The 16,261-nt window shown below is 36.7% G+C and overlaps 2 protein-coding genes across 2 annotated transcripts in view; one reads left to right on the forward strand and one right to left on the reverse strand.

Annotated features, from left to right (window-relative positions):
* The window catches only part of tmem41ab (transmembrane protein 41ab), a 519,270-nt gene that overhangs the window by 57,429 nt on the left and 445,580 nt on the right, over positions 1-16,261 (forward strand). The gene's annotated exons all lie outside the window — the stretch shown is intronic.
* Positions 1-16,261, reverse strand: part of igf2bp2b (insulin-like growth factor 2 mRNA binding protein 2b) — an 80,583-nt gene that overhangs the window by 32,280 nt on the left and 32,042 nt on the right. The window contains exon 3 of the mRNA XM_022674610.2: positions 466-514. Coding sequence (XP_022530331.2) covers positions 466-514 — 49 coding nt within the window. The remainder of the gene's footprint in view (positions 1-465; positions 515-16,261) is intronic.

Genomic DNA, 16,261 nt, shown 5'->3' on the forward strand with positions numbered 1-16,261 from the left:
GTACAGTTACAGGTATACAGTGAATAATGGCTCTATTTGAATAATGTTCTAATCTCTATTATGGCAATGGTATGATGAAACTGGCCCTCATCAGGATCGCCCCCAGAGAAGGAAGAGCAAGAGTTTCCTCAGTTGTACAGGATAAGTTCATCAGAGTTTCCAGCCTCAGAAACCACTAAAAGTTAACAGCTCCTCAGATAAGAAGAACATCTAAATGCTTCTTCACAGAGTATTTTGGTTTAGTGTTAAAATCTTTAAAATTACTACATGATTCTTTATGTGTTCCTTCATAATCTGGATCACTTCAGTATTCATTTACAATGTAGGAAACTAAATTAAAACAGTCATTAGGCTAATTTTGATCAGGATGAGTTCTATAAATAAATAGAGAGCAATCAGTCGTATGCTTTTTTTTGTTTGTTTTAAAATCAAGTCAGTATTCTAATGAGAAGCAGCAGGGCTTACCTCCCACTGCAGGTGAGGGGGAATGTTCCGGATCTGGATCTTACGACTCCTGTGGGACGAGAGAGAGAGAGAGAGAGAGAGAGAGAGAGATTAGGGTTGGATTTGTGTTGCTGTAATATAACAACTGTAACAATTTTCATTGCAGCAAATCTGTATTCATTTAGTTACTAAAGAATCAAGCCAGACTCATTAATAATTTATTTAATGTTTCTGGTAACTTTTATCAATTGCATTCCAACACTTCCTTCTGGGTGCATCTATTCCTTTTGATGATGAGTCTGATGCATGGCAACACACTTAAGCATTTCATTTGAGCATCGCCATGGCGATGTGCACATGTATAAAATCAAACACGTCAAGTTGTAATGTTTTGTAAAGTAGATACACAGCGCTGTCTCTGTGTCTGTGTGAGTGACAGGCTGCTGCTGCCTGAGAAGCACGAGGTGGACGGTGGAGTAAACACGAGGTAACCGCATAGCCTCCATCCACATGGCTGGTGTGTGGAAAGCTGTGCACCTCAGTCCAGCACAGTTTTGCACAGATATTTTCAGTTGCAGCTGAATTCACGCTTTTAATCCCAGAAAAACAAACGCTCTTATTTACCTTTTAAAAAGCCACTTAAATGCCTGATTAAAAAAGGCTGATTACTGTTGTTTTGCTGTTTTCCTCGGGTTTTGAGTGCTCGGCGCTGAATTTGGGAGAAATTTTGTAGAAATGTTGTCTGTAGTTTATAGAATAAAACAACAATGTTCATTTCGGTCCGGACGTGAGACAGCATGCAGGTGTGGGCGGGGCTGGTGATGTCACGGGCCCTGCATTGTTTAATATCCCGATATATATCGCAGCCCTACCACACACTACTACTCTACAGTGTTGTTTGGTAAAGGGAGTGTTCTAGCTGCCCTGCTTGAATTTTTGCACCAGGAGTAAAGGCATAGAGTTATCCAAAAGCAGTGTGTAAGACTGGTGGAGGAGAACATGATGCCAAGATGCATGAAAACTGTAATTAAAAACCAGGGTTATTTTGCCAAATATTGATTTCTGAACTCTTAAAACTTTTTCCAATATCGTGCAGCCCTACCACACACTACTACTCTACTGTGTTGTTTGGTAAAGGGCGTGTCCTGTTTGTGCTGGGTGAGCATTAAGACGTTAAGGCCTATTTAGACAAAACAGAGTGGAGAATGGCCAACATGCCTGACCCTGGGTGGCAGAGAACTACATCTACAGCGTATTACATCATTTAGTAACGAGATCACAGGGCTGCATCACCTTCGATAATGAGATCAGACGCGTGCCAGCTACTGCTACTCAGATAGAAACCCGCAGCAACCTGCTCTGACTGGCCACAGCAGAGCGCACCGGTTCTGACTGCTGGCAGTGTCTTCCTACATAATGTATCAAACACAGCAAAACTGACAGTGTTACACTAACACTTTTAACAGTTACATTTACCACTGTCCTAGATATAACATATGGTCCCACTCACTAACGTGTTAAAATAACTCTACACCGTATGGAGTCCTATATTAACTCTATGTAACTCTCATCATTGTTAACATATTTCACCCCACAATGTAAAACAACAACTAAGAGAATATTTAAGAGAATATTTAAAATAAGGAGTTTCTTTAATTTTACCAAATTGAAAACCTCTGGAAAAAAAGTAATAAAGAGGAAGATGGATGATCACAAGCCATCAAACCAAACTGAACTGCTTGATTTTTTGTACCAGGAGTGAGTAGCATAAAGTTATCCAAAAGCAGTGTGTAAGACTGGTGGAGGAGAACATTCCAAAAAAAAAAAAAAAAAAAAACAGGGATATTCCACCAAATATTGATTTCTGACCTCTTAAAACTTAATGAATATGAACTTGTATTTCTCATTTTCTGCAAATAAATGCTCTAAATAACAATATTTTTATTTGGAATTTGGGAGAAATGTTGTCTGTAGTTTATAGAATAAAACAACAATGTTCATTTTACTCAAACATAAACCTATAAATAGCAACTGAAGTGATTTCTTATTTTTTTCCAGAGCTGTGTTCATTTGGATTTATTTTTGTATGTTTTTTAAACTTCACCCGAAACTATATACCAGAGTATATCTTTAAAACAATATAAAATGTGAGCTTTTCCACATAATAAATTATTTAATTATCCTAACTATGCTTTATTTAAAACAAGAGAGGCTTCAGTGGTTCTCCTGTAACACAATAACTCTTGGGTGGAGACCCCTATCCACCATGCAACCCAACACCAAGAGGGTGAATAATGCTAAACCACAACTTAATCCGATTTACCTACAAACACATTTAAGACACACACACACACACACATATACATAATAACCCTAAAGAAAGAATAATGGTGACTGCACTACAGAGAATGCTGAGACTGAAGCAGAATCAAGAAGTGACTGAATTTTAACTCTGAAAAATAACAGCAACCCTGTGCATTGTTTATCACTGAGGGTTAAAAGAGTTTTGTGTGATTTTAACATTGTGGATTTTACTGTGTATAAGCAACTTAGCTAAACTCATTTAAGTGATTGATAGTGTAAATGTATTGATACTATTGATACAATTCATAACTGCCTAGTCTAACCATGTTCTGTTGAAGAAAAGATAAAGCACTGTGTTTTTGTTGGAATGGAACTTCAGTGCCAGCAGGGAGTGTCTGGGTTTGGCAATACGGCTTGCTTGTTGTTACTGGTTGTTACTAGGACACTATATTAGTTAATAACAATACTCTTGGCATTATGGCAGAACACTGAATAAAAAAAAACTTTATTTCAAGAATAAACTACTGCAATAAAATGAAAATTACATTTTATTATTGCATACAATATAATATGGCACAGCCCTAATAACTGAGACATTAAAAAATAGAAGAATTTTATCAGATTTGTAACAGAAGTCAATGATCCAGAATGCCATGATACTAATAATAATGCACTCCATATATCTCTATATATCCAGGATTTAAGTAAAATAAATGATACTGGACAGATTTAATCTGTCTCTAATAGATATATAATGGGAAATGAGAACAGTGTGAATTTTTCTTTTGCTAAAAACAGTAAAAAAGTAGAACCCTGATGTGATAATTAGGGGTGGGTGATATGATACAATATGCCCTATATATATATATATATATATATATATATATATATATATATATATATATATATATATATTGTTCTGAATAAAAAGTTAAAGAATTGAACTTTAGACACCAAACCTGTGCTGGTAGACTGACAAGAAAGGTAAGTATAGTGTACTACCACTACCAAAATGTAAAAACTGTTTATGTCAAACTACAGCTCTTGCAAAAAATAAGAGACTTAAAATGATGAGTTTCTTTGATTTTACCAGATTGAAAACCTCTGGAATATAATCAAGAGGAAGATGGATGATCACAAGCCATCAAACGAAACTGAACTGCTTGAATTTTTGCACCAGCAGTGAGTAGCATAAAGTTAGCCAAAAGCAGTGTGTAAGACTGGTGGAGGAGAACATGATGCCAAGATGCATGAAAACTGTGATTAAAAACCAGGGTTATTCCACCAAACATTGATTTTTCTGAACTCTTAAAACTTTATGAATATGAACTTGTTTTCTTTGCAATTATTTGAGGTCTGAAAGCTCTGCATCTTTTTTTTTGTATTTTCAGCCATTTTTCTCAAACATAAACCTATAAATTGAAACTGAAATGCTCTCTTCATTTTTTTCCAGAGCTGTATTGCTTTAAAGGAATTGATTAATCAATCAAACAAGCAAACAAACAAATAAAGAGAAACCAGGAGAGCTCATTTAGCTCACGACTAAAGCTCCAGCCATGCGCGTCGAGTGTGCACGTCTACGCCTGAAAAGGAAAGCCGATGCTGACGAGACCGCTCCAATCCTAATCCAATTGGGGTGCCGAGGAGCAAATTTGCTTAGATTTCAAATGACAGTCAGCTTAAAGATGATATAGATTAACGGAGGGATTACTCTACTGAACAAATGTAGGGCCCTGCCAAATCCGGCTTAGTTTTCCATTCAACTTGTTGTATTTTCCGGAATTAAATTTGAATAGATTTTTAAAAAATGCTGAAATAAGCAATAAAAGGAGCGTTACCAGAACGTAATAGAATAGAAAACTGACACCAACAGGATGTTTGAGGATTACTGTAGCTTTATTGTAGTTTTATCATCATTTTGGGAATATAAGAAGTCAAATAGTCAGTTGGTTTGTATAGTCAGCTTTTCTAGTCTCTGTTGAGAAGAAATGCCAATAGAATAGAAGTAAATATACTGTAAATCTATGGGCACTATGAGCACTGTGCCTAATGCCAGGCCAGGCATGGGCTAGAGAGGCCCTGGACAATTTAAAATTGTAGCATTTATTATTAATTATGTGTAAGTATGAGTTATTTTGCTATTATTATTTGATATTTTAGTTTATGTATGATGATTATACATTTGGAATTTAATGCATGTGATGAAATCTTGTAATATGTACTAAAATGTTTCAATAAAGTTTCTTTAAAAAAGCAACACTGAGCTTTTGCTCTTGTTGCTGAATGCAATCAAATCCCTGGAGCAAAAAAAGAACCAACAAACAAGCAAGTGTCTCAATATTTTTGTTCGTACAGCAGAGGTGTAGTAATACTTCATTATCTTACTTAAGTAATTTTTTGGGTATCTATACTTTTTACTTCTACTCCTTCTACTCCTTTTTTATGCATGTATCGGTACTTTCTACTCCTTACATAAAAAAAAAATAGCTTCGTTCCTCCTATTTCATTCCGACTTGATTTTATTCTGGCTGGTCAACATAAAAAACAAACAAACAAAAAAAACAGATAAATCGCGCCATCCCGAAATCCAAAAAGTTAAAATCCATCCCAGGATTTTGCTCCCATTGCCTGGCTGGCTCTGGAGCTAATTCAACCTAATCCCTGGGATGGATTTTTTATTTCTAAACCTGTTTTACCCGCCTTTAACTACAGGGGTTGGACAATGAAACTGAAACACCTGGTTTTAGAGCACAATAATTTATTGTGGTGACGGACAGTTCTGGTGGAAACAGGAGAGTTGAGGTGCACATTGAATTCTGACGTGATTTGATCAGCCGTGGTTTTATGTTTTTTGGATACAATCCGGGTTAGCACCCGAACATCCCTTTCAGACAGCTTCCTCTTACAGTATCCACAGTTAATCCTGTTGGATGTGGTTGGTACTTCTTGGTGGTATGCTGACGTTACCCTGGATACCGTGGCTCTTGATACATCACAAAGACTTGCTGTCTTGGTCACAGATGCTCCAGCAAGACGTGCACCAACAATTTGTCCTCTTTTGAACTCTGGTATGTCACCCATAATGTTGTGTGCATTGCAATATAATATTTTGAGCAAAATTGTGCTCTTATCCTGCTAATTGAACCTTCACACTCTGTGCAATTAATGAAGATTGGCCACCAGGCTGCTCCAATTTGACAGATGTTTCAGTTTCATTGTCCAACCCCATGTAGATGGAGTGGATTATTAGTATCATGACATTCTAGATCCTTGACTTCTGTTTAATATCTCAGTTAAGGGTGTGCCATATCATATCGTATGCAATAATAAAATGCAATTTTCATTTTGTTGCAATAATGTATTGTGGTTTTTTTTGTTTAATTCAGTGTTTTGTCATATCGCCATTGTTCTCGCCAAAATGCAATTAAATATTGTGATATTATATTGTGAATACTTCTGACACCCTTGCCATACAGCATATTAAAATCCAGGCTCCACACTTTCTGTTGGCACTAACTTAATATGATAACACACGCAGCGCTTCAAATGACACGCCAAAAAGCCTTGATTTTATTGCCTCAGTTCCGTAATTCCATCCGTGTTCTCCGCGATACGGAAATGACATGGCCCGAGGAACGCACAGCAGTCACTATAATATTTCAGCTGTTATTCCAGAGCTCAGGTTCCTCCACGGCGGAGACGCCCACCCTGAACAGAAGGCCAGACTCAACATCTCTGATTTCCTCTCCTCAGACCATTTGCTGCTGCGAGTGATTGTGGAAGCTGGCTCAGTATCTAAGGCAGCTTTCGCCACACAGATCTATTTCTGGGTCACCTCCTGGCCCCCGAGGTCCTCCCAGGCTGTGGCTGGAGCTGACACACCCCCACATACCCCCAGCATGCGCTTCCAGAGACACCTCTAAGCTGAATTAACCCGGTTTCCTGCTTCGTCTTTTAAGCCCATAAGCGCATAAGGGACCTGGAAGTCTGAGCAGAGCGGGGCGTGGCAGAGAGAGAGCGAGAGAAAGAGAGAGAGAGAGAAAGAAGAAGAGAAAGTGTCCAAACAGCAGCCATGTGGAACACTTTATTAAAGGACTTTAGAACAAACTTAAAAATAAGCTTTCTTAAAAGAATACTAGACAGTAATTTTTTTCCATTTTCTCCCCAATTTACAAAGTCAAATACCCAACCCACTCATTAGGACTCCTACCCCTATCACTAGTGATGCCCCAACACCAGAAGGTGCATGCCTCCTCCGATACATGTGAAGTCAGACTCCGCCTCTTTATTTATTTTTTTAAACTGCTGCTAATGCAGCATTGCCGAGCAGCATCAAAGCGCAGCATCAAAGCGCAGCATCTCGGTTCCGATACATCAGCTCACAGATGCAGCCTTGTGCTGATCGACATCACCCTAGGAGTGATGTGGGGAGAAAGAGCGAGAACATCTACCCACCCAGAGAGACAGAGCAAGGCCAACTGGGCTCTCTCGGGGCTCTGGCAGCTGACGGCAAGCTGCATGACTTGGATTAGAACCAGATCTCCAACATTTTTGATGTACTGTATTTACTATATTGTTTAAAAAAGAACACAAATGAAGCCAGAAGAAATCAGAAGCCAAGGGAAAGATTATAAATCTACACTGATTAAAATGCAACCATAAAATTTACAGTATTTAACCAAATCATTTTTTTTTAGCATTTTCCTATTCACTTAGGTGTTCTGCAATCCTTTGAAATGAAAGGTGATGCTCTTAAAAATCACCATCCACAACATTAAAATGAAGTAACTGAAAGGCTTGGCTGTATGAGGCCGGTTATCTGCACTTTTAATGCCGGAAAATGATACTCGATCACAGATCAGCGATTCTGCTCTGTTAGTAAACACTGGTTTCGCAGTGATTTTATTACATCATCTCCGCTGACCTCACTTCAGCCCGCTGTTGGACGCACACAGCAGCGACTTGGCTCGCTGATTAATCGACCTGAGAACCTGGATCTGACAGTTTTAGCTTAGCGTCAGGCTATAAAGAGCAGCTTACAGTAGTATAAATAAGCGGGAATCGTCTGGTTTGTCTTGGCTGAGTCCGCTGCTGGCCTCAGAGCCTCACCTGAAGCTGGAGGAGGAGCAGCAGTACAGTAATGAGTGTAAGTGACCCCCTGCAGCGGGCACAGGCACTGATGCCCCACAGCCAGTAACAATCGCACCCGGCTGCCAGAGGGAGCGGAGCCAACGGGCCATTCAGCAGCTCCAGTCGGGGAGCAGTGAAGCCTTGTACACACACACACACATGCAATTCACACACACTTTCCGCAAAAAATATTGCCAAAAATTCTGATACAAATAAAAAACATGCAATATAACTTGTTATAACCAAGCATATTTACTGTATTTACTTTTAATTATACCACAGTTAGTTCCGACTAGGGCTGAACGATATATCGTTTAAGCATCGTCATCACGATAGTAGTGATAGGTCGGTTGTGAATGATCTTTTTTTTTTTTTTTTTGCCGCACGTGATTGGTGTATCTACACTGAGCAAGAGCGAAATGGGAAGTGGAGTGCTCTTTTTCTGAGCACTGGATAAACATGATTTATTAGTTACAGTTATACAGTGTGAATCTTGTTCAGTTATAAAGTGTAATTATATATAAAGTGTTATTATCGGTTATCATTGCTGTCAACCATTTTTTATATTTACACTTTTATTTTAAGTTTTAGTTTCAAAATGATACATATAAACCCCAAAAGAAGACAGCTTAAAAACATACATTAAGGAAGAAAAAATACATAAAAATAGAGAAATATTAGGCCAGTGAAAGCTCATCATAGATTTCTAGAGATTTCGTATTCTTAGGAATTCTAAAGGATTTCAAAAGTGAAGTAAAGTTGATGTTGTTTGTTTGGTGCTGTTTGTTTCACTGTATATAGTTGAACATTTACAAATAATACACACATTTTTGAGACTGGACATATTTGTTTACTTGAGATGGGCCTTTGTTTTAGTATTTAATAATTTATTTTTGTATAAATAACATAAATAATACATCATTAATATAATGTATGTTTTTACACTAGTAATTCGTTTTACACATAATTTGGTAATACACTGATTTAGGCAACCTAAAAAAATCTAAGGAGCCACATGGGAGCTGAAAGATCCGAGCTGAGCCAGAAGAACCGGCTCCCTAGAAAGAGCCGGAATTCCCATCACTACGCAATAGTCACATCGCAGGACTTGCGCTGTCACTTAAAGGAGAACTCTGGTGTAAAATGGACTTGTGTTGTAGTAAAACATGATAAAAAGTAATTTCCTTTGATGAACAGCACACCTCTGTTCTCCCACAGCGTTCCGAGATCCAGAAATTTTAACATTTTGTCCAAACACCCTTCAGACTGGGTGACATGGGGCAAAATTGACCCCCATTTTTTCATTGTTATGCAGCTCAAAGTAGCTTCTTGCTAGGATCTGGAGAGTCCTGACATTTAAAACGAGGCATTAATAACTTAAAAAGTGAACAAGAAGCTTATTAAAAACCTCTGTTTAAATCCTATAACGCGAGTCTACATAGAACTCTGCATAGCCTAGCAGCCGAAGCCAGGAGTTCTGGATTCTAGCAAGCTTTGAGCTGGATAACGGTGAAAAGAACGATTTATCAGGGCAAGTTATGCCCTGCATTACCCAGTCTGAAGGGTGTTTGGACAAACTGTTGAAATTTCTGGATCTCGGAACGCTGTGGGAGAACAGAGGTGTGCTGTTCATCAAAGGAAAGTACTTTTTATCATGTTTTACTACAACAAAAGTCCATTTTACACCAGAGTTCTCCTTTAAGTCAATTAAATCAAACACGTCATGTTGCAACGTTTTGATTTGTGACACACAAGTAGATACACAGCACTGTCTCTGTGTCTGTGTGAGTGACAGGCTGCTGTCCTATATGTTCATTAAAGCTGATTTTATGTATAACATGGCAAAGATCTCTGCATTTCTTCATTAATTCTCTTTCCCAGCATTGGTGATCATCACGTCTTTAGGTTAGCTTTGTCATCAGATTACGTTAGTCATCACCGATATCCAGTTACCTCACTCTACTGGCCAGATCTATTCAGCCTCAGGAATATTTTATCGAGTTATTTAAAGCTGAACTAGATCTACTTATTCCTCCATCAATTCTCTTTTTCCCAGAACGTTAATCATCACCTTCAGGTTAGCTTCGTCATCACGTTACATCCTGTCTGTCACCACCAATATCCAGTTACAGCACTTTATTTTTAAGGCCTTTTTAAGACTCAAGACATGATTTATTCAAATCACTGGGTAAAATCACTTGGTCTTGCATACAATAAACTACAAACAAGGTTAATAAAAAGAGTTCATCCTGCTTTTGATGGAGTAATTGTCTGTACTATTGCTATGAGGATTTAAGAGCCTTCAGTGACGAGAGCAAGAATTAGTGAGGTAAATAGGTTAAATTTCTATACTACTGCTCCAGAAAGTCTCCATCTATTGGCAATAAATCATTCTGCATGTGCTCCAATATAGATTTAATATCTTTAATATTAAATTAACAGTGTAAAAAATCATAAAAATAAAGAAAACACATTGAATGAGAAGAGGTGTGTCCAAACTTTTGACTTTTTAAGTTATAAAATAGTGGAAAAACAATGGAACTTTTCTTTTTGTACCAAACAAGGTTTATTTGCCTTTTGTGACATTGTGAAAACAATGCTGAAATTATATATTGTGCAGCTCTAATATACAGTACTGTATTTTCTACACTATAAGGCGCACCAAATTATAAGGTGCTGTCACATATTAGCCTGTGTCTGTCCTTTGTTTTTCCCTCTTTTGGTTTTCTGTGCTCCTTCCCTGTTTTCCTGTCTTGTGTTCCCAGCCATGTGCTTTTTTGAGCACATGGCATTGTTTTGTTATTGTTCTGTCTCCGCCCTAGCTCCGCCCTAGCCATTAATGTTGTCACCTTGTGTCTTGTTTGTAACCCCGCCCCCTCGTTACCTGTCTTCACCCTCCTTGTGTATAAATAGCCCCTTGTATGAGTGTTTCCTTGTGGAGTCTTTTGTATCTTTGTGGCTGTAGGTTTGTGAGTAGATTTTGTGTTTTGTGTTCTATAGTATCTTTTTGTCACTACGATCCAGGTGTGTTGTTTTTGTATTTTCTAGATATTCTTTGTTTAAAGTTAGTTTTATAGAGTTTTTTGTTTCCTTAGTTTTCCTTGTCTTTGTCTTAGTTAATTTATATCCTAGTCTTGTTTTTTGTAAGTTTTTTGCGTTACCCGGGTTTTGTTTTCTGTTTTTATTATTCTTGTTTGTTTAATAAACATAAATATTTTATGTGCACTTACGTCCATCCCTCTCATCCGTGACAGGTGCATTATCAATAAACTGCTAGGTGACGAGACCTGTAAAGCTAAGCTAAGTAAAGTAAACAACTGTACTTCTTTAAAAAAACATTTTCTTTGAAAGTCAAACAATGTCCATCTACACTGATTTCTCTTCTCTGTTTATCTGTGTGAGTACAGAAGTGCTTCTGTTTATTTACAGTAAGCTTAGATTTCTGGATTTTCACTAAGGCTGGGTGCAACAGCATTAGCATTAGCAGCTGCAGCTAGCCACAGTTAGCGCTAGTAAAGTTAGCACCCGACAGCGCTACACTGAGAAACCCTGAATGTTCTGGTAAACTAGGGCAATATTAGCTTAACTGTTTTAACACAGTAAACACGCAGACTACAATCCGATATACTGTACTCGCCTCTGAAAGAGGTGAAAACGGTGAAAGAGCTAGCACTTAGCGTGGTTAGCAGCTAATGCTAATACTGCTTCAGCCTCGGTGCCTCAGGCTAAACTGAAGCTCCTTTGAAACACCGTACTTAAGCAGAGTGGCTTTACTATTCCTTACACAAACTGACTGGTAAAATTCATACATAAGATTATAAGGCACACTGATGATTTTTGGGAAAATTAAAGTATTTTAAGTGCGCATTATAGGGCAAAAATACTAATATATATATATATATGAAATCTGTATCTGTCATATATCATTTCAGTACAGTGAAGACAGACTCTAGCTACGCTTCTATCTGAAGCTTCTCTATCCATGACTGACAAGGCAGTTTCTCACTCCTAATCTACTATGCACTGTTAGAGGCAGCGGTGTGACTGAGGACATAGACAGGGCCTGAATTTTAACACCAGCTTCCTCTTGCACTCACAGAATAAAAAATAGCTTTTTTCAACTTTCCAACAGCTGAAGAGCCGCATATAGAAATACAGACGGTCAACACGGCACGTAAAAACCATTACATTCATCACAGCCTAAAAAAAGCACTCTCAAACAAATTGCTTTTGACTAGAAACCAATTACATTTAAATAGAGAAAAAAAAAAACAGAAATTATATATAAAAAAAAAACATGCTGAATTTCTATTAAGCTCTGCCTTACTTTTGTTCACTTTCTTATCACTTCCTGCACCCTGCTACTTCCCCTGAAAGCACAAGCTACACGCTAATCCATTAGCATGCCGCTGCAATGCTGTGGCGTATAGAACAGTGTCCCACAGGGTGCTAAATATTAGCATTCTGTATCTCTCAGCGTATCTCACTTCACAAGGCTATCAGTTGTAGTAGGAGAATCTATTCGACCAAATTGGCTCTTTGAATATTATCAAAAAACTACCCACAGAACCAAACAGGCTGATAATGAAGAGACACTTTTAAACCAGGAACATGTGCGCGAACAAGCAGTAGCACAGGTCCATTAGCATTTAGCGATACTAGCGATACAACAAAACAACACTGCATCTTTACACTGGCAGTGTAGTGTATTTTCCAGCATGTACATCACTGATGATAGTGACGAGCATCCAGCACCATTAATCACACATGGTGTCAGTTTACTATCTCTTCACAAACTGTGAAGTTACCATCTGAAAGATAGTAGCTGTGTAGGGCTAGGGCAGTAACATTAGCTGAGCTAACTTAGCCTTAGCACTTGCTTGGATAGCAAAAGACTAATTTTATTTGCTGAGGTACAGTCATGTTTAAGATTGATGAAAATATATGATTAGAAAATCCCTACCGAGGTAGATATGTGATTGGAAAAGCCCTACCGAGGTAAATTTATGTTTGAAAAGCACAACAGCGGTAAATGTATGATTGGAAAAGCACTACTGAAGTAAATGTGTGATTAGAAAAGCACTACTGAGGTAAATATATGACAGGACAATACAACAGAGGTAAGTATATGACTGGAAAAGCACTACTGAGGTAAATGTATGATTAGAAAAGCACTACTAAGGTAAATAATTGATTAAAAGCACTACTGAGGTAAATGTATAAATGGAAAAGCACGACTGAGGTAGATATATGATTGGAAAAGCACTACTTAGGTAAATATATGATAAGAAAAGCTGTACTGATGTAGATATATGATTAGAAAAAGCACTACTGAGGTAAATGTATGTTTGGAAAAGCATTACTGAGGTAAATATATGATTTTAAAAAGGTACTGAGGTAGATATATGATTGGAAAATCACTACTGAAGAATGACTTAATTATTATGCTCTAAAGTCACTTTAAAAGTGGAATAATGGTCAAAAGTGTACAAAAATATAATTTATTACAAATATAATATGTGACTTGGATTTCCAATAAATGTCCAATATTGTATGTTGATGTACAGTAAACCCCATGCTGTTTTTGACAGAAATGTAACTTTCAGTATAAAGTTTTGATGTATTTTCTCGGGATGCACAATATAATATCGGAAATATATTGATGTTGCCACATAATTTATTTTTTGGACAATATTTAATACCGATACTTTCTGAACAGATTGTATTTATTATTATTTGTTTCTATTTAAGTTATAAAATAATAAAGAAGATTAGATTCTCGGTAAGTTATAAAATGTATATTGGCATCTGCAAAAATATACATGTGTAATACTGGATATCAGCATCTGCCCAAAATTCCCACATCGGTGCATCACATGGATTTTTATTTTCACATTAAATTCTGAGGTTTGAGTTCAACATCTTTCTGACATCAGATTGATGTTTTTCTGTCTGCTGGGTTGGTCCATTATGGCTTTCACTAATTACAGGCACTATTAGCCTGTGTGTGAGGGCAATTAATCTGAAATGCACTGAATATTTTATTCCCCCACATCCGTCTACTCAGAAACGCATTAACACAAACATTTAGTGATTTTAAATCCGAAACCCAATAACCCAGATAAACCTGAGTGTGTATGATTGTGTATGAGTGTGTGTGTGTGTGTGTGTGTGTGTGAGCGGTGTGTATACAGGCGCATACTATGGCTGTAAGAGTTATGACTCATCTGTACTGCATGATCCCGTCATCCATAATGCATGTGCTTTTTTGCTGTGTAGCATACTGTGCTTAGGGAGGAGCGTGTCCAGCCTTCATAAAACACTGTGAAGGTGCTTCTTCAAGCGGCCGGTAGAAACTGGAATTTAACAATAATTGGATTCATTGCAAAATATGTCTCTGTCAACTTCAGTAATAACAGGAAAATACAGATTATTCTCATGATAAATTACTATTTATTTTACAAAGCAAAATTTTGACATGTTTATAGCACTCTGCAGAAATCAGCTAAATGTAAAACAGACCAAATTTTCCACTTATCCTACATCTAGGCCTTGATAATAAGCCAAAATATGTTTGCTCTCTAAATTTTAGAAATTTGCTAAGAAAGGAGCAATAAAATTACATATTTTTTCTTTAATTTAGCAAAAGATCTGTTGCCTCAAATCAAACATAGTTCTGTTTAGCAGCGTATAGCACTCCTGAGGTGAATGTATAATTAGAACTTCATTACTAAGGTAAATGTATGATTAAAATATCAATACTGAGGTAAATGCATGATTAAAACAGCACTACTGAGGTAAAAGTATGATTAGAATATCGATACTAAGGTAAATGCATGATTAGAACAGCACTACTGAGGTAAATGTATGAGTAGAACAGCAATATGAAGGTGAATACATGATTGAAACAGCACTTCTATGGTGAATGTACGATTAGAATCAATACTGAGGTAAATGCATGATTGTACTAGCACTACTGAGGTAAATGTATGAATGTATACTGAATGTATGATTACAACAGCAATACTGATGTGAATATATGGTAAGAACAGCACTTCTGAGGTAAATTTATGATTAAAACAACATTTCTGACGTAAATGTATGATTAGAACCGTACTTCTGAGGTAAATGTATGATTAGAATAGCACTACTGAGGTAAATGCATGATTAGAACAGCACTGCTATACATATTGTGCTTTGTTGGTATGTCTGATGAGATATTACAAAAGTGTTAAATACATTTTAAATGGTAGTTGTAGTAAAATTTGATAAAGTAATTGAAAGTCTGTGGAAATCTCTGATTGATATTCAACTTTCTGCAAAAATATTTAATTTCAGTACATCTCTAATTATTACAGACATTTACTATCTGAAATTCAATAAACGTAAGTTTTATGGTATTTCAGTGCTGCACCCTAGCATTGAACCACAATGCGAGTAGAACAGAATTATGGAGGTAAATACATGATTAAAACAGCACTTTTATGGTGAATGTATGATTAAAACTGCACTACTGAGGTAAATGTATGATTAGAACAGCACTACTGAGATAAACGTACGATTAAAATAGCACTGCTACATATATTGTGCTTTGTTGGTATATCCGAAGGGATATTACAAAGGTGTTCAAGTGTAAATAGTAGGGGTGGGCAATATTATATCGTATACAATATATCGTGACACAGAAATATCATGATATTAAAAATCCATATCGTGATAACAGGGCTGTTCTGTCTTGAAAGTAGTTTATTATTTACTGTGAAGTTTTAAGTGTATTTATTGTATAATTGTTTTAGTTAGCAGTTTATATCGTCGCTGTCCTATGAAAAACACTTATCTCCATTTTTGTTAATTTTTAGTTTACTACATAATTTAAACAGACAAACTGCCCCTTACACTGTGCCAAAATTTCTTAATGCATAGACTAATAGAATCTCTTCAAAATGACCCGAAATAAACTCTTTTTACATTGACATCCACTGAAAGTTTAAATTGTTTTTTTCTGTTTTGGAGATCAGTGTTTTTCATTGGACAGCGACGATATGCATGCACTAAATATTCTGCAATATTATTTGCTGCATTATATTATTTTATGCTATATTATTTATTTTGCCACATTATGATTATTCTGTTATACCATTATACTATATTCCTGAAATTAATGGTTTTTTTTTAGTTTTCCTATATCGCCAAGTATATCGTCATCACAAAAATACCCTGAAATATTGTGATATTATATAAGGGCCATATCGCCCACCCCTAGTAAATAGAATAGTAAATCTCTAATTATTACAGACATTTACTATCAGAAGTTCAATAAACTTTGTTGGTATTTTTATGGTATTCCAGCGCTGCACCATATCATAGCATGGAACCACATGTG

Source organism: Astyanax mexicanus, chromosome 21 (assembly GCF_023375975.1).
Source record: "Astyanax mexicanus isolate ESR-SI-001 chromosome 21, AstMex3_surface, whole genome shotgun sequence".
Taxonomy (NCBI): Eukaryota; Metazoa; Chordata; class Actinopteri; order Characiformes; family Acestrorhamphidae; genus Astyanax; species Astyanax mexicanus.